Source organism: Magnolia sinica, chromosome 11 (assembly GCF_029962835.1).
Source record: "Magnolia sinica isolate HGM2019 chromosome 11, MsV1, whole genome shotgun sequence".
Classification (NCBI taxonomy): domain Eukaryota; kingdom Viridiplantae; phylum Streptophyta; class Magnoliopsida; order Magnoliales; family Magnoliaceae; genus Magnolia; species Magnolia sinica.
Genome location: NC_080583.1, coordinates 63,785,390 through 63,808,083, shown reverse-complemented (window position 1 = coordinate 63,808,083; position 22,694 = coordinate 63,785,390). Strand labels below are relative to the sequence as shown.

Here is a 22,694-nt window from a genome sequence, read left to right as displayed (position 1 = left end):
GCTGCTGCAGGGGACCCTCTGATGCCAAAGTCAAACAGACAAGCTAGGTCTAGTAGAATGTAAGGTTTTTTAGGTGTGTTTTCTGAGTTGGATCGTGAATACCTTTCACCATTAGGGATGCTTTTATTTATAGGTGAGGAGGGGCCGTGACGTATAAGGTAATTTCCCTTGTTTAGTAGAGGCGTATTGTAAAGGGATTCATATCCCAGGTGTATTGCAGGTCTCTCCCGAGATCCTCGACTAAGATCTCGGGCAAATCCATGTGCAGTCGTTTTCCGATGTCCTTGACTAGGATCCCGGGTAGGTATAGTTGGAGCCAGGTTGGAACTAATAGAAGTGCGTGGTAGGAGTCCGAGGTGGACGGTCATCTTGAAGAGGGGTTTCGCTAACCTGGATTCTCTAGCGAGTTGTGGTCAAGTTTCTCTTGGCATTGAGCAGACTATCAACCTACCGACCTACCCTTGGAAGCCGCGTCAAAGGACCGAGACCGAGTTCCTTTCGTTAGTAGAATATGGACGAGATATTGGGGATGACAATCTTCTTCATTTTGTCGTACGGTGTAGGGTTGTACTTCGGGAGATTTTGCTAAGAGATGTTCCGAGGAGCAACTAAGAAATCGATGGGACCGCTAGGGAGCTCGGGGTCATTCAGTAAGGTACAACAAAAGGCTCTTCCCTAGCTGTTGAGGGGCTCCTTGATCATGAATGGCGTTGACCGACCTCTTCGTGTTGTGCATATATATCCAAGCTGACCTCTTCTGGATGGCAAGTCTAATTTTACCCATAACACAACTTATCTCGTTACAATAATAATGTTTCACAGATCCAAGACTCTCATGAGTTTCAACACCCGTTCAAGGGTTCGAGTATCCATAGGTGGTGAAATCCTACTATGGCAGATTTCCTGCCATCAGCGGATGTGGATTTCCTTACGAACAATGGGGCATAGGCAGCTAAAAATACAGAGCCACTATAATTAACAGCAAGGATTCTTTTCCCATCAGCGGATGCGGATTTCCTGCCAAAGCTTTTGGCAGTAAGTTCCTCGCTAGGAACCTAGGTGGGGCCATCGTGATGTTTGTGAGAAATCTAGCCGTCCATCCATTTTGTCCGCTCATTTTGTGATGTGAGGATTGAAGGTACACAGTTGAAATATTGGTGTGGCTACAGAACTTTTGAATCAGGATAAGGAGACGGATTTCCTGCCGAAGCCTTTCCCAGAAAGTTCCTGCGCAGGGATGCTGGGTGGGCCCACCGCCATGTTTGTTGGAAATCTACTCAGTTCATCCGTTTGGTGAGCTCATTTTAGGACGAGAACTAAAAATGAGGTAGATCCAAAACTCAAGTCGGCCACACGAGAAGCAAAATCGGGGAAAGAAATACTTACCCTTGAAACCTTCCTGGCTCCACCTTGAGGTTTATATGCCATCCAGACGGTTTAAAAGGTCATTACCACTGGGATGAAGTGAAAATATTAAAATTTTAGCCTGACACAAAGCTTTCATTGCCACAAGAAAATTTGAACGGTTCTCACTAAATCCCCACTGTTTCCTCCAGTGTGGCCCACTTGAGTTTTGGATCCATCTCATTTTTAGTCGAATGTCTTGAATGTCTTGAAATGAGATCGCAAAATGGATAAAAAGGGTAGATTTCCTACAAACATGGCAGTGGGCCCCACCCAAACTTCGAAATCCGCCTCCCACCGTCAACCCCAGGGAGGTTTCAACGGTGGGAATTCCCCAGCCCACCCTTTCCTTTAGTGCGGCCCACTTGAGTTTGGATCCTCCTCACTTTTGATCTCAAGTCTTAAAATGAGCTCACAAAATGTATGGATGGGCCATATAGGTTTCCAGCGCAGGAACTCACTGCGAAAGGCTTTCACAGGAAATCCGCGTCCAACTTCAACGGGAGCGGATTAGCTGTTACCCTAACCATGTGGGTCTCACCTTGATCTATTTTCTATTCATCCATGCCGTTCATCTGTTTTTTCATCTCATTTTAGGACGCATTTCCAAACCTAAAAAGATAAAAATCTCGGGTGGACCATACCACTAGAAATAGTGATTAATGACTATTAAAACTGTTTGTGTGCCACATAAGTTTTGAATCAAGAGGATATTTGTATTTCACTTCATCCAGATCTTCGTGACATTATCAACCCGTTAGATTGCAAATAAATATTACTAAAACCTTAAGATGGGCTCTTTAGAAATTTTAATGGTGAGGCACTCGACTACCACTGTTTCCTGTGGTGTGGACCACCTGAGATTTGTATATGTATAATTTTTATAAACCTTCCTAAAATGGGCTGGAGAAACAGATGGACAGCATGGATATACACAACATCATCAAGGTGGGCTCCACGGTAAGGGTAACACTAACTAATGTGTTGCCCGGATAACCCCTAATATGCTACCACCATCAACATAGATGATCCATACTCTAAATAGTAAATCTAAATTAAAAGTTGACAAATTCCTCTCTCTCTCTCTCTCTCTCTCTCTCTCTCTCTCTCTCTCTCTCTCTCTCTCTCTCTCTCTCTATATATATATATATATATATATATATAAAGGCCTAAACAAAGTAGGAAAGGAGAGAGTCTTTAGAAAGATTCTAACATTAATTTCATAACAATAGAATTACGACAGATAGATGCCTAGTCAACACTGCTAATTCTAGACACTTATTCCTTATCCTTCTCTAACTAAATCAGTTAATTAGCTAAAATTGCTAAATTTAGATGGTTTGGCTGCCTTTATAAGACCTTAGATTGAATTTCAATGTGGGTCCTACCTTTTGGAAGAGATTGAAATGGTTAGCAGAAGCTTCCTTCTCTCTCTTCTTCTGTGCTGTTATTTTTCTCTAGGTATAGGAGATGATATAACAGTTACAGTAAAAGGTGTGACCACCATTGCTAAGACAGATGACACTTTTGTGTGTGCCACCCTTGATTGGTGGCCCCCTAGCAAGTGTAATTATAATATGTGCCCTTGGGAGCAAGCTGGTCTTCTCAATCTGGTATGTATCATAGTCTTTTTAAAGTTGTATGTGCATCTATTCCTTCTATTCAAATCCATGCATGTACAAATGCAAGTGGTACGTGGAAAACTATGTTAGTTTATTTGAAAGATTGATCGCATGCGGCCCATATCATGATCATCAGGTGGGCCACGCCTTAGAGAACAATGATCAACAACCCCAAAAGCCTGATCACACATTGTATATGTCTTTGAGCTTTTTGGGTGGTTATTTTATTTGGAAAAATTGATCATCTGCAGTCGCATGTAATGTACGGCCCATATCATGTATTTATGACATCCAGCACGTCCAACAAGTTCAACACATCATGAAGATCTCTTATACATAAAACCGGGCTAATCCCATCATCAGGTGGGCCACACCATATAGAACAATGGTCAACCACCCCTAAAGCCTGAAGATACACGTGGCCCTTATGATGACTCGACTGGCCTATTTTTGTGATGGGTGATCTTCGTGATTGGGCAAATCTGTTGGACTTGTTTGATGTCTCCCTACAAGTATCGAGTCGGGTTGAGTCAGCACCGAGTTGGGTTGAGTTCAGATTGGACAAAGTCAACTTGATTCGGATCGACTCATCCACTCGATTCAGACTGAGTCAGATTTGAACGAGTTGGACGAATTGAGTTTGCCGAGTAAAGTCGTCCCATGCCCAGCTCTAGCTAAAATAAATAGCCAACTTTAATATAGGTGGTTGTCCATGGTTACATGTGGTGTGGCCCACCTAATGGTTGGAACAGTCTGATTTTTGGGGTGTCCCATTTTCATGATTGGACAACCCTGATAGATAGGCATGGATTTATACACACACCATAAAGGTAGCTAAAATAAATAGCCAACTTTAATATAGGTGGTTGTCCATGGTTACATGTGGTGTGGCCCACCTAATGGTTGGAACAGTCTGATTTTTGGGGTGTCCCATTTTCATGATTGGACAACCCTGATAGATAGGCATGGATTTATACACACACCATAAAGGGACCACACCCAGGTGACCGCATGAAATTCTCATTTAAAACTAGTTTCATGTATTACATTTGTCTAATAGTTTATAAAATAAGCTTGGATTTGTGTGTTTTTTTTACAGAATTTGAGTAACCCAATTCTTCCAAAGGCTATCAAGGGTAAGTGGGGTAAAGATATTGGATTTTCTTAATTAGTGTTGGGGAATTCACTGTTTAAATCAGAACTCAACAGTATGAAAAGAACAGATTCTCTTTCTTCATATATATATATATATATATATATATATATATATATATATATATATTGTTGGGCATTGTTTGATTTTTATTTTTTAGTAATGGTTTTAAACTCTTGACGATTTCTAGTATTTGAAATTTCAGCTTTCAACTCATTGAGACTTAGGCTGGGAGGTTCATTGCAAGACCAAGTTCTGTACAATGTGAATGGCACAGTTCGCAAATGCCATTACTTCAAAAAGAAGGAAAGTGGCTTGTTTGGATTTTCCAATGGTTGTCTTAACATGGATAGATGGGATGCACTCTATGAATTATTTTCAAGCCAAGGGTAAGTATCTCTCTTTTAGTACTGTTATTAATAAAAGACTACATTTTGGAAACTGCTTGTATATAATTCTATTGAAAATGACAAAAATATATAGAATAGGTGGGAGATCCGAAGAGATTTGTGTATCCCCCCGTATACCTTTCCATAGTATTTATAGCTTAGACGAGTTCTACATTGAAATCCTATAGTAGTTAGTGCTATTTTCAAGTAAACTCACCACACTCAAATCCTTGGCAAGACAACAAGGGCTCCTTTCCTTTCTTTCCTTCATTGCGATTTAGATTCTGCTTACATGGTGGATTGGTTGTGCTGAAAAAAAAAAACTCTAAAACTAGAACTAGAACTAGATTTTGGGTATCCCAAATGGGATTTAAATGACATCTAGTTTTCAAATTTATCATAATCAGACCAGCTCTAGTAATTTATAATTGTGGGAATCCAGAGTCTTAAGGATTAAGAAATTCTAGTTGTGTTCGTCTCTCAATCGGATTAGAATCGAGATCATTTAACAGTCTGGAATGATGCATCTAAATGCACAAGTAAACTGAATTGCAAACTCAATGCGTCCCATCAAATGAGGAAGTAGCCTATTATGTCCATCAAAGTCCGGAGGGTGGTTCCTCTACAACAATCACAGAAAATTTCTTGCAACTAGCTACATATGGGGCCCACCATGCTGTTTATATGGAATCCAATCATTCAGCAGGTTCGCCTACCATGAAATTGGGGCAACACAAAAATCAAGCCAATCCAAGCATCAGATGGGCCACACCATAGAAAACAATGAATAACCTCCAAAAACATCAAATTCAGAAGGTGACTCACCTGATGATTGGATGACCTGATTTTGAGTTTTCCCATTCTCACTCGTGGGGTGATCTGGCTGGACGGATTGATATGTAAATACTGGCAAGGAATTCTCCTAAAAGAGAACCTCAATGTAGTGCTAACAAAAAACAACAAATTCATTATATCCACATTATTTAGAATGATAATGTCAATTCAATTCTCTATTTTCTTTTTTTCTTTTTTTTTACCATTTGTCATTAGAAACAACCATGGTAGAGGGAGACCAAGAACTCTATTCTCTCAGCAACACATGCTGGAGTATATAGTAATGCTGTTTTTTATATAGTGTTTGGTCGTGTTTGGATGGACAAGTAACGAGGAATACAGTTTAATTAATCAAAGGGAAAATGACCCAAAAAGTAGTTTTGGTGCATTTTCTTATTTTGCAATTAAATCCAATAGTACATCTAAACACACACCTTTAAAATGCAGCTAAGTAGAGAGTTCTTAAGGCAGTTGCTTTATGAAGTCACTAAACAGTTCTGTTTGAATGGTTGCAGAGCTGTGCTAACATTTGGACTGAATGCACTCATTGGGAGAAAGAAGGCAAATCAAGATCCAAAAGATACTCTTTACATAGGCAATTGGAACCCATCAAACACTCGTGCTTTCATGCAGTACATCCTCTCAAAGGGCCAAAAGATCGACTCATGGGAATTCGGTAATCACAATCGCAATCTCAGGTCTTAAATTGAACAGCCCTTGTCTTAATTTTTTTTTTAAGTTCTCTCTAATTTTTTATATGGTACACTTCCTATCAGGAAATGAACTCTGTGGAGGCGGAATTGCTGCAAAGGTAGAACCTAATCAATACGGAGAGGACATGATCGTACTTAGAAAACTTGTCGACGAGCTATATCAGAATTCCGGGAAAAAACCACAGATTATGGCCCCTGGAGGTTTCTTTGAGAAAAAGTGGTTTGATGACTTCCTTCTGGCCTCAGGGCCCGACGTTGTCGACGTAGTGAGCCATCATATCTACAACCTTGGTGCAGGTCAGTGAGGATTTTACATTGAATTCTGAACTTAGTGGACCCCATCTGATTATTTGCATTGGCGTCTTCAGCATTTCTTACAAACATGTAAATTGTGAATGCATGTGTAGAGAAGATGCTTTCATTGCTGCCCAATGAATTGATCAAATGGGTGCATATATGTGCTAATGTATGGTAAGATGGCGAAATTAATGGTGTTTATGGATTCTCTCATTTAGGTGTTGATCCGACTCTATTCGACAAGATGCAAGATCCATATCATCTCAATGAGATAGTTCAGACATACAATGACCTTGAGGTCACGCTTAAGGAGTTCGGCCCATGGTCATCGGCTTGGGTTTCAGAATCCGGTGGTGCATACAACAGCGGAGGCAAACTCGTATCACACGCCTTCGTAAATAGCTTCTGGTGATGGACCCTTTTCTCTTTCTTTCCTATAGATGTTATTCATGCATCTGTTTTCATGTTGGTTTTCCAATATGCTTCTTCTAGTATCACCCCTAGAACTGTATCTAGTGAAATTGCATTAAAGTTATTTATTTCTATGAACTGCATTTGGATACATGGGAATGATCAATCATTCTCGACTGTCCGTTTGGTCCAGCTCACTGTTTTTAGGCACCCAAAAAGACCATGATGAGAAGATGATACCATCTTGCCTATGACTCTGAAAAAATGCTTCCTGAAGACAATCTGAACCATCCCATCTATTACCTGGACCTAATGAACCATCTAGATCGACGTAATGTCCATGAGTCTGAATTCGGCTCCTAGCATTGTAATTTACGGCGAGCAATGTGAGCCCATTGGAATATTGTCAAAATTGACAAAGGACACCATAAAAATCAGAGAAAAAACTTCCATAACATTTATAACCCACTAAGGATTCATATACAAGGAAACGGCAACACAATGTACATTCCAAAATCAAAAGATCATAATACATGCCAACTAAGAATGGTCATGGGGCGTGCAGATCCAACTAGCTATATCTTTATCTCTACAAATATTTCCCATTAAACAATACATCTATATCTTAAGCTTTAGATCAATCTGAGTATAAGCAATCGACTGATTGATTCATTGTGTTTGTAACAGGTTCTTGGATCAGCTTGGTATGACATCAACGTATAACCACAAAGTTTTCTGCAGGCAGACATTGATAGGTGGAAACTACGGTCTCCTCAACACCACAACAATGGTACCCAACCCAGACTATTATAGGTGAGATTTGAAACTATAGAACCAAAATACCTACATTTTCAGTAATCTTTTATCTTTATATTATAGAACCGTCGACAAATCCTTTTTTGTTGTTTTATTGTTTATCAGCGCTCTTCTTTTCCACCGGTTAATGGGGAAAGGTGTTCTTGCTACCAATCACAATGGCTCGCCGTACTTACGTGCATATGCTCATTGCCGTAGAAATGGGGTACGATCATCTTCTACTTAATGTGGTTTTACTTTCTTTTTTTTCCCTAAATTTGTTTGTATTTATTGACTTTATTTCCTTCATTGATGACTTCAAAATGAAGGTTTTTTTTTTTTTTTTTGGGGGGGGGGTCTGGTTGTAATGAAATGGTTTCACAAGAAATTTTTTTACTTAGGAGTCGTTTGGATGTTTGTAAAATCATTGTAAAAAGTTTACAAATAAAGACACTACAAGTGTTGTTTAGATGCCTATAATTTCTTATAAATCTTTTTTAGGCCCTAAACACTTTACATGTTATAGTGGCTTTTAGAATCTTGACATTTTGCTATGTTTCAAATTATAAGTAATCCAATTACAAAACTAATAGTCTTTTCATTTTCATTTTTTTAAATTCTTCAAGAGATTTGTTGCTAGAGTGAAACCGATATGTATATGTATAACCAGTTCGAATATTCTTTTTACTAAAGAACATATTCTTATTTAATCTCTCTCTCTCTCAGGCTGCTGGAATTACTCTGCTTCTGATTAATCTATCCAACTCGACATCCTTCAACGTTTCGCTGGCCAACGACCTGAACTTATACCCACCATTGGAAGCTTCAGCGCAAGCCATAGCAGGTGGGCAAAGAGATGAGTATCATTTGACTGCCAAAGATGGTGATCTAAAGAGCACCACCATGCTGCTCAACGGGTCACCGTTGGAGCTTACAGAAAATGGTGACATCCCTGATTTGAAACCAACCCAAGTTGACAGTTCAAAACCTGTGAGTGTTGCTCAGTCATCGATTGTCTTTGCTGTCTTTAAGGACTTCAAGGCTCCAGCCTGCTGAGGGACCATTGCAAATCTGAAATTTATGGTTGCACCTAAGTATCATTATTGTGTTCTTTGCAATTGTAATCTGCACTGATTGAATATACATAAAAAGTCTCTCGCTCGAGAGTTCAAAAAATCATCTTAATGTATGCCGTAGCTGCATCTTTCTTTTTTTCAACATGTTCTGGTCATCAGTTTTTCGCTTTGCAAGATTCTATGTTTGAATGAGGGGCTCATGGTAAGTCAAGTTCGAAAACCATGCCCACAACTATAGACCATGATAACTAACATGGTCTTCATACCATGTGCACATGGACAATGACCAGTTCCTGTACGAGGGGCTCCTTGAGATTATTGAATGTCGCCCAATACTCATTGGTCCATCACCATGCCGGATCCTTTTTCAGAAGATGTGCTAATTGAGCAGCCCACCCTGACTAACCTTTGATGAACCATTGACAGTTATTGATGAGCCCAAAAAAGGACCTTTCCTCCACTACCGTAGTAAGTCTCTCACTCTCTTATGGCCTGTAACCTACTCATTGAAAGGAAGAGGATTTGTTCAAGAGGCTGATTTTTTCCATCACTCTTTTAGTTAGAGAAAATGCTAGCTAAAATAGAGTCAGCTGCCTCCTTACCACCACCCTCAATGGTTGCCTTGGGGTCCCAAACTCCACAGCGAAGGAGCCTTGATGTTTGTGAGGTCTTGATCAGTCACATGGGGGGCCACTTCTCATCCTGTTTGTGGGAATTTTATGATCTATCTATGAACCAATTGAATGATGATGGGTCATGCTTGAGCATATCTAATGTTGCAATTGCCGACATCAAAACCCTTCACTCCAACAGTGAGATTGCCCAAACTTCTGCAATGAGCGGCAAAAAAGACTCTGTTCTTCAATCCAACTATCCATAGAAAACAATGGAACACCTAAAAACTTTATTTTCATGTGGACAAGACCACTTGTTTTTAGATCAGCCTAACCATTGGGTTGTCCATTTTCATGGTGGGGCAACCCTAACTGAGAGGTTGGACAACATTCACACATCATGGTGGGCCCCACACTAAATTTGGGAGGTTTTTGGGTTTGTCTATCATGCAGCCCACCTGATGACTGGATCAGCCTGATTTTTGAGGCATACCCACCAGATGATCAGATCGTCCCATGTAGTTAACTACATATGATCATCACACTACACAGGGCCTGCACCATCCGTAGATACATTGACATAGATATGAAATCCCTCCCTCCCTCTCTTGCTATTCATTGCTCTCTCAACTTGAGTCATGACACCAACCTTCTCTCAACTCTCTTATTTTCCATTTTCTCCAACACTAGTCTTGCAAGTTAAGCAACATGTAGGTTGGGGTTTATATATGGAGCAGAAGAAAAAACCTGTTTGGGAGTCACCATAAAACGAGTTCAACCCATTTTAGTTAACATTAATGATGTATTACAGAACTACTGTTTACATGAACTCATTATGTTATAAAGATCAAGATTTTTAAATACATAAACACTATCAACAAAAAAGAGATGAACTCATTTTCAAACAGACTAAGTGAAGAATTTCATCATCATAGCCTTATCCCTAACTAATTGGGAACGGCTACATGAATCCTTATCCACTTGGATTCATGTTGGAAGTTATGGAATACCCTCCTTTATCCAGGCTAGGGACTGGTGATGAGAGCCTAAAACAGCCACAGGTCCATGTATAGTTACATAGGTTCATTACAATCAAGCGCTATCTAATAGTCTATTATGTTGATTCCAATCAACGAATTTTCATCTTAATCAATAAATCTAAATATAAAGATACGGCCATTCAGACATCTTTTCCAGAGCAAGTAAAGCAAAAGCAAGATGGTCTTATACCCAAATCACCACTAACTCAATCCATCTTTAAATGGGTGTGCTGGTGCAGGGAAGATGTGGGGCCCATCTATCACCGATAAACTCATTCCAGTCCAAAACTCAAGTGGGGCACATCAAAGGGAACAAGCTAGGAAGGGATGCTAACACATGGCCCACCTGAGTCATAAAACAACTTGATTTTTGGCCCGGCCCTTCCTCTAGACTGGATGAAGGGTCTGAACGGCAGGGATTTTATATACACATCATTGTGGGCCAACCACTCTAAGCAATGGCCAACATTCCCTCTCAACATTTTGTGTTGTGGCCCACCTGATTTTTGGATCGGGATGATTTTGGGATCTAAGCATTTTTAAGGTGATGCATCTGACGGACAGGTCAGATTCATGAATACATCAGTGAGCTCCACATCTGCCCAGTACCATGGTAAGCTTGTGGTGGTACTAGTACCACTAGAATGCGCACCTCTTAAAATAAACATATAAATGGATGCATACATACATGGCCACATACAACAAGATATCACAATTCAGTTGGTGAAATTTATATAAACAATTACATCTTGGATGGATTAAAAATGGAACTTATTCTTTCACACATGGGGAAGCTAGGTGGAGCCACTTGAATTCACCAAGCTTTAATGCAACATTTTAGCTCTTAAGCTTCTGCAAAATACAACATTACGAGTAGAGATAGGATATACATACAGTAATCATGCACAAGCGGCTGACTCAAACTTTGGCAAAGAGGCGAAGGCAATGGACAAAGGAGCGATGGCTATAGGCGAGCTCACGTCGACAAGAACAGGATCCAAAGCCGGGATGTTCCCATCCTCGGTCAGCTCCAAAGGATTCCCATTGAGGAGCATGGTTTGGCTTCGGAGGTAGCCATCTTTGGGGGTCAGATGGTACTCTTCCCTCTGGTCTGACACATCCGATGCTTTCCTACCAACCCACGCAACTGTTCTCTTGAGACCGGTCATAAAAGAACCTTCTCTTTGAACGTCTTCATCTACGCGATGATTGAGGTTCATCTCATTTCTGATGGTGACAGCAAACTCAGTGGTGTTGCTTAGATTGATCAGAAGCAAAGTCACACCAGCCTGCAATTAGATTAATCATCTTGTTTTGTTTTCAGGCATTAATGAAAATAAGGACAATGCCGTCCAAGTGGAATCAGTTTAAAGAAAGCTATGGGTATGACAACGTGATAGTCTTGGCATGAGAAAAGTTTTTTTTTTTAAGGACTTGGACTTCTTTTTTTTACACATGCACTCACACCACAATAGGTACTCAAACCCATGACCTTGTGTTGAAACTCTTGTGAATCTACCACTGAGGCATGAGAAAGGACCCCTTGGATTTGATGATATACGTAGGTGCATGTGGAAGCTAACATTTCTGTGGAATGGTGTTGGTCCGAAAACACAACTGAGCACATTTATTCAATTTGAAGTGAGCTCACTCGCCATAGGAGCTAGTTTGACAGATTTCCATAATTCTGCTCGATGCAAGTGGCAACAAATTCGGGTGCGGGGAAGTGTCTCTTTCAAATGTAAACAAGTATAAATAGATAGGAAGGAGTGGGAGCAAGATTTAGAAGTGGGAGAGGCACCTAGTGAGAAGGATCCTGCAACTAAGTTCTAAACAAAGTACCAGCTTCAATTTCAAGTTGGTGCCATTTGAATAGGAAAATCTTGTCATTACACCCTTTTCCCAAACAGCATAAAAAAATTCTAACTATTTTATTGCCAATCATTTCCAAACAAAACTGAAAAATCTAATTATTCAGATTGCACCTCTACATGTATTTCTCTGAAGATGACTTCAATTTTAAATGACTCCAAGTGGCCGAACAATGTTAATTCAATTATATTCATGGTCTGAAAACTCGATAGGACAACCAAAAAAAAAAAAAAATCAGATGACTCAATCCAATTCAGCAAGAGTTGTTTTCTATATAACTCTTTTTTACTTGACTCATCTAATAGCTTGGGAAACTAGGTCCATAATTTCTGAAAAATAAAAAAATTAATTAATTAAATTTTTTTATTTTAAAAAAAAAAAAAAAAACCTCAACTGACAATAGGAAAACTGGGTGAAGATGATTCACTCGGCCCAGTTGAGTTGACTCAAGATAGTTAAAGACTGATTCAAGACACGCATTTTTAAACCTTGAACTCAACTTATCTCGCTACAATAATAAAATGTCATAGATCCAAGAAGTCTGAGATTACCCAATCATACCTTTCCTTTCGAACAATGGGCATAGGCACGTAAAAATGGAGAGCCACTATAATTAACAGCAAGAACTCCTTTTCCCATCAGCCGATGCCATAGCAATGCACTGATAACAACCATAACATGCAATCAGGATTAAGATTTTAATGTATTGCAAACATTGAGGAATCGAGAACTGATTACCTACAACCAGAATTACAATAAGACCCTTTCTTTTATACCTTCATTTTGGTTTCCATATTGCCTTTGAAAAACCGCATATATTTTGTTGGGATAATGCTTGTAAAAATGCATAGTAGCCTAGTAGGTGAAGCTAACCTACAGGCGGTTGTACTTGATCAATCCGCAGAGGAATTAACACATCAGGAGTCTACACGTGCCCAATTTGTATAGGTAGGACTCATGGTTTGGTGATCTAGATCGTTGATGTGATGGCCCCCACCACGGATGCAAGTAGGGTTGTCAATGGGCGAGGCTCAGGCCAGGTCCTAATTACTAGTACCTGGGTTGATTGGGTTCGGGTCTCGTTTTTTGAGGAATCAGATCCTATCAAGTTTGAATACCCATTGTGCACTTGGAACTTGGTTTCAAGTAAACTCAGTCAAATAAGGGCATTGACATGATTGGACCCACCCAATCGATGGATTTGATCGCACACATGGATGCCATTTTGAAATGTGTGGTTGAAAATAGGCTCTCTTACATGTTTGTGGTTCATTCCATTGGTAACCAAATGCTTAGATGCGCACCAATTCACATGGAACTCATGCAAACTTTTTAGAGAACTCATCATACGTGATGTGACTCTAAAATCTGAACGGTCCACATGAAGCAGCACCTCATGAAACCCTCCGGGCCCAATTTTTACTTTGATCCAAAACTTTGGTGGGCCATGAAAAATAAAAAACAGTTTCCTCCCTTGATTTGCATTTCTCTTTGCTATGGCCCACCAAAATTTTAGATCAGGGTGAAAATTTGTCCTTTGGGGTTTCATGGGATTCCACATCATATGGACCGTTCAGATTAGACACCTATGACACGTGTGCAAAAGTGTGCACGTGCGTAGGTGTGTGGGTGAGCATGACTCTACACACACACACACACACACACACACACACACACACATATACATATTACTATTAAAATTAGCTGGACCAACCCAATCCATTTTTGACAGGGTCCAAGCTGGAGGCCCTGATCCGAACTCGACTACATTTTTAGTCAGGTCCCAAATGGCCAACAAGTACTGAACCAATTTCTAAACAGGTCCTAAAAATTGGATCCAGACCCATTAAAATGTTCAGGTCCATCAGGTATCAATTGACAGCCCTAGATGCAGGATGCCCCAAAAATATCCAAGATTGGAAGATCTAAATATTCAATCAGTAGCCTACATAGATAGTGAAAGAAAGCCAAATAATAATAATAGACCAGAAAAAGGGCCAAAGATTGGATGATTAAGGTCTTTCGACCTTGAAGACTTTTGGGGCATCCCGAATCCAAGGTGGGACCCATTAGATTAACCATTTGGACCACAAACAATTGACCCACCTATGTGTACTGCACACAACAGCAAACTAATCAGATGCCCATGCTTCATTACATGATATCCAAAATTCTCAAATGATTTAAAAGTTACTTGCCTGTAGTAATCAGGGTTAGGAACAAAAGTTGTTTTGTTCAAAAGGCCATAGTTGCCACCAAGTAAACTCTGCCTACAGTACGCCTTAGTACCATACTTGGATGCCATTCCGAGCTGATCTAAGTACCTGCCTCATGTTAAATACCTATGTGAGGAATTTGCATCAACTACATGAAGACAACCAGGTATCATGACAGAAATTCTAAGAACAAAATGTGAAAGAACTAACACGACAAACTTACCAAAAACTGTTTACAAAGGTGTCGGAGACCCGCCGTCCCCCACTGTTGTAGGCCCCGCCAGATTCCCCAACCCAAGCAGAAGCCCATGGACCATGTGTTTTTATTGTTAGTTGGAGATCTCTGAATGTTCCAGCTATGTGACTTAACTGATGGGGATCCAAGATCTTATCAACAAGATGAGGGTCAACACCTGAAAAGAAAGATGGGTTATAGATAGCAATTAATGCTCTTGCATGTTTGGGAAACCACAGATACAAACATGGACAGTACAATTTGTAAGTGACAATCATGTCCATACATGCCAGACATGGTGACCCAATCAAACCCGATAAATTCAAAGTCATATGACAGTGGTAAAAAATAGAGATTAGATAATCCCATGCATCAATACAAGGAAAACAATCTACACAACACATGTAGCAATGTGGCACAGAAGTGTTTGATCTAAGCTATACATCATCTAAGTCCCACCTTGTAGATGCCCATGCCCAAAGACAAGGCTAGTTCACTCAGCAGGTGGGGCCAGTGTATGGAACAAATGGATGGCTAGAAAGACTTGTTTTAGCAATCTGTTTGTTTCTTACTCATGTGCCATGCTTTATGCGTATGGGTTGGCTAATCCAAGCATCGCGAGATTAGTTAACCTCCTAAAAGATGTTTAATTGCATGAATATTAGTTCAAATAAGTGTATAATTTAGAATCATGCATCTATTCAGTTTAAATTCATTAAAATCTATTCACGTATAATCTATTACTGTCTATATACCGCAACTAGCTTTTGGACATTTTGCCCCCACAAATAGTTTTCCTCGGCGGAGAACTTTGAACAGGGAAAGGATATGGGAAAACATTTTAAATGAAATCAAAGATATTTTGAGAACTTAAAAATGTGGCTGTTGTTTGTCTGATGGTTCAGATTTCACCCACAATTTGACTTTAAACAGAATAGATTTTACCCACAAAAAGCAATGTGGTTTTAATGCGAGTAGCTCACTCTTCTCTTCCTTATACGTAGCCTGCTTGGTCCCATGCAACAAATTTGTGTGGGGCCCACCAGATGATTGTATGAAATCCACTCCATATATCTATTATGCCACCTCATCCCAGGATGTCAGCAGAAAAACAAGGCAGATCCAAAACTTGAGTGGGCCATGGCAACGGAAACAGTAGGAATGGGTCTACAGCCATTGAAATCATTTCTATTTCTCTCTATGTTTGTAGCAAGTAGCCACGCTCTTTTCCTCCATCTCTCTTTCTTCTAATTTCTCCCTCCCCTACTATCTTTCTCCACATGCATTGCACATGCCATATCCCTAGTAAGAATAACTCTAAAACCTACGATAAAATAACATCATGTGAAATCCCAACATGTTCCGGAATCTTATAAAAGAAAAAATGGAATTCCCTATGTTAAATGAATTAAAGATCACATAGCGCACCTGCACCAAGATTATATATATGATGTGTCAAGACATCAACAACGTTTGACCCGGAAACCTGAAGAAGTTGAGTATACCACTTTTTTTCAAAGAAACCTCCAGGTGCCAACAGCGACGGCTGTATTTTCGACTTCTTGTATAGGTTGTTGAGGATAGCTTTAAGGCCAATTAGATCCTTTCCATACTGTTCAGCACCAACACTTGCACCAATACCTTTTCCACTCAACTCATTTCCTGATACCATGAAAAGCATTTGGTAGGTGAGAAAACACATATTGGGTTTTCCAAGCAAAACCGAAATGTCTCAAATTTATAATTCCAGTACCAAATTCCCATGAATCAACATTATATCCCTTCGAAATGGTGTATTCTATCAAACTGCGAGCATTACTAGAGTTCCAAGCACCTCCCCATACACCCTTTTTTATCTGATGCCTCCCGTAGAGTGCATTAAGACCAAATGTCACAACTGATCTGCAACCATCAGATATAGATACCAATCACATCACTGCTTTTGTCATAAAGATGTTACTTTCTTTATAATGGAGTATACTTAGGCTTAAAAATATCAATTTTGGGGCTTTTTCAATCCGTCAATCATTGTGTTTGATGTTGCCCAATATTTTTATAAAGAGGTCTAGCTTGGTTGTCTAACTGAATTTATGGCCCTTGATAGAGTGGAATGGTGGAACAGGATTCATGTAGCCAACCCCAATTAGTTGGGATAAGGGCTTAGATACTGATGATGATGATCTAGCTTTGTAGTCACATAAGTGCCCACAGGCTCCTACTGGCTAGAGTTATGGGACCAACTTGTTTATACTTGGACCAATGTGATGAATGAGTAGGTCCCATCACTCTAGCCAATAGACACCACCATCCATTCATTCCAATACTCTGGGTCCTAAATAGGAGGCAAAGCACTGCATGTTAATCATAGACGTAGAATTCCTTACCCCGTTTTCTTGAATAACAGGTTCAGCTCATCCCACCTGTCCATACGCAAGCAACCTTTGGAGAATCCGAACAACCCATCTGCCATCTTTCTAAATGGATGGCATGGAGACCCCAATTTCCCAACATCATAAACAACTTGGTCTTGGAGAGAACCTCCTACTCTTATTCTTAGAGGATGGAAAGCTACAATTCCACAAATAAAGCAACAGCAAATCAATACTGCAAGCATTAATAGTACTAGTGTAAGCATATATTAAAATGAACCTGGTTAATAGCTGTCCAAGAATTAATTAACTAGACATTATGACTAGAAGTTATGTATTTATCAGCATAACATGCTAAGGTAGAGTTTGGATCTACCACCAAATCACAGTTGAAGGGCTTCGCAAGTGTACTTAAACCTGCTTAGTGTTTAGTGTGGCATGAAAAACCAACCTGCATTAAGCGGGCTAGCATTTCCCACTTCTCCCGCCAAAATCACAAGCGAGATAAGAACTGAGGAAGGCCCTGATCTTATCTCAACTGCTACTCTGCACTTGGCAGTAGTGCATCTGTCAATCTTAGGAACTGGGAACATCCAAATGTATCCTAAGAGCTTGTTTGGATATGGACAAAGCAGTGTCACAACCTGTAACTAGCAATCCATGGCATGCGGTAAGGGCTAGCTGGGACATGTTGTTGCAGACTAGTTATTCCATCCCTTGTTTGTCGAACACCTTGAAACATGGACTGGAATGGATAGATTGTGGTACATGTGGGAAACTTAAAGATTGGTTGATGGCACATTTAGATATGTGCATGTGCACATTTGACACATGCCACATTTTTTTAGCGCGGTGGCACGTATTAACGCGCGGAATGATTGAACTAGAACAGTCATGCACATTGCACATTGGAACATGACATGCATGTGCACCGAAACTATAAAGTGTCAATGACAAGTAGTTCCACCTCCCCACCAAAGACACCCAATGGTCTAACAGTCACATATCCAAGACTAGTTGTACAAAAGGACATGGATTCCCATGCACAAGAGAGTTGAAAAACCATGAAAATGTAAGGTTGTCCATGACTACTGGTTGGGACACAACTTTGCTCAAATCCAAACAGCCCCATCTATGTTCACTAGCATCAGACTATCAATCAAACACCCAAAACCCAAACTATTTCATCAGTTAAAGAAGAAATTTCCATATAAACCCAACTAAATTAAGCAACACTAATAACATTGTCATGGATGATATGAGGTTTGATGATGACAATGACAATGACCTTTGTTACTGGAGAAAAGCATGAGAAGGGAATTTGGGGAAAATAGATAGTTAGGGAGCTACTAACCTCCCTAACCTATTTTATTTTAAAAACAGTACGGTATCGTGAAGGAGCATCAAAAGAAAATATACAATATTTATTTCTCTCTGATAAGAAAAACTTTGAACACCAAAATGAATTTCAGGATGCAGAATCAAATTCAAGTGATATCATACCTTTAATGGCCGTAGCAAGAAAGGGATGATCCAGGTCCTGACCAAACCACAAAACAATATCATTTTGAATATGATTTCTGTAATTTCCAAAGTACAGACCCTTTCTTCAAAACCATACCACATTAAACAAAGATTGAAACACTTATCAAGAAAGATATGTTTGGATCCTCACCAGATTTAGAACAGAAGCTTGACCCCATGGGCAGTGATCATAGTTGCACTTTTCAGGGGGCCACCAATCAAGAGTAGCACACACAAAATTATCGTCGGTCTTGGATATTGTGGCCGCACCCTCGATTACAATGGTTGCATCTACAGCCTCTTGGGCAAAAATCTCAGGAAGAGAGCATAGAAAGAGAACAAAGAAAGCTTGAAACCCCATTCCCAAATCTACAATAACAGCTTCATGCAACTCAATCAAATGGGCTGTTTGAGAGAAAAGGTAGCTAAGTGAAGACAACTTCATCCAATCAACCATAACACACACACACAAGAAGAAAAGAAAGTTAACTGATGTTTCCTAACTTAGCTGTAGATAAGCATGAGATACACACAACATGTACAAAACCAGAAAGATTACAAACAGGTTTGAATTATGAGCTCACAAAAAGGTGGGGGGGGGGGGGGGGGCCGGGTGTGAGATTTGTGATTGAAAATTTGTATTTTTACACCAATAAAATATTGCATTTTCTTCCCTTCAGAACAGACCTAGAGGAAGTAAAATCAACAATAGAAAGATAAAACTTGTAGCCTTTTAATAAGACAACCCAAGTGAAATAATGAAGAAGAATGTTAGCATGCAGCAACTGCATAAGATTTTTATCTAATTCCCTCCTCAACCTGCACAAGGCAATAATGTGGTGATCCAAACAGTTGATTAGGTGGCCTATTTGCCAAAATCAGAGTGGTAGGACAAATCTGACCATTGAGTTGCTGTGAGTTTCGAATGGCTCAATGTGGATCTCTATTCCAACCATTCCTTCTCCAGGTCACTTATCAGATAGTTACAACAATAGACTCCCATTATTTTTTGGGACATGGCCTATACACGCAATGGCCCACCAGAAATAAATAAGGAAAAGAGAGGCTTGTGTCTGAAATTAAAAATCTGTTTTTCCCTCCTTACAACAGATCTAAGAAGTAAAATCTCTATGGCATTTCTTTTTCTTTCCAATAAAAGAAATATTTCATTGGGTTGCAGATTTGGGCTTTTAAACTATGAAAAGAGAGATTTATCTGAGTTGAGAAACTATACAGTACTCGCACATCAGAATGCAAACACTGTCGAATTTTAGATCCAGATTGTTGACCTAATGGGACTCACTCCAGTTGGAGGATGACCCAAAGCACCTACAGATTGGAAGATCCTAGCTATCAAATCTTTGGCCTTTTTATGCACCGCTGCTACTACAAGTTCGTTCTCGTCCATATATTTGTGTACCACTTAACAAAGGGTTAGCTGGACATTAAAATCTGGGATATGTAAAACATAAGATCGATGGTCTAAATTGATCAAAGTACCACCAAACTGTGATTTAGTTAGAATGACCCAAATCGCCATCCGTCGTTACCAATAAATTGCCGTTCGCAATTTGCATAGTCTAATATGAATTTCTCAGCGACTAATAGAACTGTACACAAACCGAGTTAGCTCGGTTAGCTCGCTCGACTCGACTCGAAAAAGCTCGATTCAACTCGGTTCGAAACTGAGTTCGAGCCAAGTCAAGCTGATTTTTTGAGCTCGGAAAAATTTTGAACCAAGGTCGAGCTTGCCCGAGCTCGACTCAAATCAAATCCAACGAACTCGGATCAAACCAATTTGATGACTCGGTTACTTTGATATTGATGTTGCTCACCAAGTGTTTGATGAAATGACTCAACGAAGTGTCGGCTGGTAGCAAGAAAGGTATGTTTCATCAAACAAATACCCTTTTTTCTTGATTTTGATGTTGCCTACAAGGTGTTTGATGAAATACCTGTAAAACCGACGTTGGTGTTTTACATACAGTGAGAATTTGAAGGTGCAGCTCATGTGTTTGTGAAAATGCTGCACAGGCGAACTCTGCTTGATCTTCGCTCGAACTGGCCGAGCTGCTGACCGAACCAAACCGAGCCGAGCTGGCCAGTGAGGCTGGAGAACCGAGCTGAGCCGAGTTCGAGCTGAGGTCAGCTAGTGGCCGAGCCGAGTCGAGCTGTGCCAAGCTTGACTCAGATCGACTCTAGTACACCTCTAGCGACTAAGGGGTCATTTGGATGGTGGTAAATGGTTTACATTGTAAATGATTTACTAGTAAATCATTGAAAGGCTGTAATGATTTACAGCCTGTCTGTTTGTCATTAAGTTGTAAATGATTTATTACAGTGTTTGGATAGCCTGTAAATGGTAAATGAAATCTACTAATTTACTAGTAAACGAAAACTCACCTTTTTGCTGGTAAATGAGAAGGGGGCTTTGCTAGTAAATCATTTACAATTAGTAAATGATTTTCCAAACACAAGTAGTAAATGATTTGCTAGTGAATCATTTACTACTTGCCCCATTTACCACCATCCAAACAACCCCTTAGAGGATATTCCAGATTCCAAAATTGCCCTTAATTAAGGAAAGGAAAATAAATAAATAAAAATCTAAGCAGTGTAGTTAAAGCTGGTAACATAAGAACTATCATCTCTCTAAACAGTGAAAAACTAACAAGACAACATAATCTCTCTACCATTTAAAATAGATATGAAAAACAGAAATAGGTTTGAAATATGGGATTTGTTTTTTCTCCTTCAATAAAATGATTTCTTGTTCTTCAAATTCCACATTACTGCTCTCAGAAGACTTATAAATTAAGAAGTAAAATTAAGCAAGAAACATTTAAAAGTTAAGAAAAAATTTTGAAATTAATGGGTAAAAATTGATATTTTTCTACCAATTAAAAAATTAAAATGAGATATTTTCCCCCCTTTCTTCACAATAGACATTTTTCTACCAGAAGAAAAAAAGTTTATATTTTGAGAAATAAATAAATAGGAATTTTATTTTTATTTTTTTTTCATAACAGATCCAAGAAGAAGCTGTAATAAATAAAAATTCTAACCAAAATTCGATTTTCAAAATATGAATTATATTAGACTTTTATACTCTACTCTCCGTATTTTTTTTTATTTTTTATTTTTGCAACAGAGTAAAAAGAAGAAAAATCAACGCTACCAACATGGAAAAAAAAAAAAAGGAGGTGAAAATCTAAGCTATTTTAAGGAAAACCCAATTGAAATCAGACCCGAAAGAAATGGATATGAGCTATTTTACGAAAAAACACAAGTAAAATCTGAACTATCATAAATATAAATTCAAACCTTAAATAATATAAAAACGAATTATATTACATTTTTATAATTCCTCGAACGATTTTTTTAACAGAGTAAGAAGAAGAAAAATCAAAGCTACCAACATGAAAAAAAAAAAAAAGAAAAAGAAACAAACAAACAAACAAGCAAACAAAAAAAAAAAAACAAAAGGAAATCTGAGCTATTTTAAGACAAACCCAATTGAAATCAGACCTGTTCAAACCCGAAATGACGACCTAACATAAATGGCGACGGTTGTTCTTGCCAGAATTGGAGGAACTTCAGCAAAAAAACCACGGGCATTCTTCTCTCTCAGTCCACATATCTATTTTAGCTTGCTTTAAGCGAACTCCATCCATCAAACAAAGAAAACCCAGGATGCGACGACAAGAGACGGGTGTTAGGAGTAATGGGTTGTCTCCAGATTTGTCGCATTGAGTGGAAATTCCGCCATTTTTGCTCTGTTTTTCTTCTTATTCTAAAGCAGCCACCTTTCCATATCTTATAAAGCCGAGATAAAATATTTCAGTATCTTTGATACAATGGAGAAAGAATCCGGTGCTAAATGCTCCTATCTAAGCTATCTCTCATGCACTCGATTTTATGTAAACGTGTCACACGTGTGGAGATTCTGACCGTTTGATTATTCGGGCCCACAGTCTGGGAGAAGCTACCGAATGGTGAGATAGATTAGGTAATCTTAGACACTGATTTGAAGACTTCTGTGGGTTATTATAATTGGGCAGTAGTTAAAAAAAAGTCCACCCAACTTTCAATGTTCGGTGGCCAAAATTGGTATATTCTGAGCATGGGCC

The 22,694-nt window shown here is 39.3% G+C and overlaps 2 protein-coding genes across 2 annotated transcripts; one reads left to right on the top strand and one right to left on the bottom strand.

Moving 5' to 3' along the window:
- Positions 1–4,348: 4,348 nt before the first annotated feature.
- LOC131219238 (heparanase-like protein 2) lies at positions 4,349–8,703 on the top strand. Its single transcript, XM_058214287.1, has 7 exons — positions 4,349–4,568; positions 5,918–6,078; positions 6,179–6,412; positions 6,631–6,820; positions 7,511–7,636; positions 7,745–7,844; positions 8,345–8,703. The coding sequence occupies exons 1-7, from the start codon at positions 4,525–4,527 to the stop codon at positions 8,672–8,674; spliced, it is 1,185 nt and encodes a 394-aa protein (XP_058070270.1). The 5' UTR covers positions 4,349–4,524; the 3' UTR covers positions 8,675–8,703.
- Positions 8,704–11,055: 2,352 nt separating this feature from the next.
- Positions 11,056–22,439, bottom strand: LOC131219237 (heparanase-like protein 1). Its single transcript, XM_058214286.1, has 11 exons — positions 22,145–22,439; positions 22,093–22,112; positions 18,716–18,969; positions 18,544–18,580; positions 17,056–17,239; positions 16,425–16,573; positions 16,100–16,333; positions 14,660–14,849; positions 14,419–14,544; positions 12,782–12,881; positions 11,056–11,637 (listed from the first exon to the last, which is right to left on the bottom strand). Exons 3-11 carry the CDS (start codon positions 18,923–18,925, stop codon positions 11,248–11,250), a joined length of 1,620 nt encoding a protein of 539 aa, XP_058070269.1. The 5' UTR covers positions 18,926–18,969; positions 22,093–22,112; positions 22,145–22,439; the 3' UTR covers positions 11,056–11,247.
- Positions 22,440–22,694: the final 255 nt, after the last annotated feature.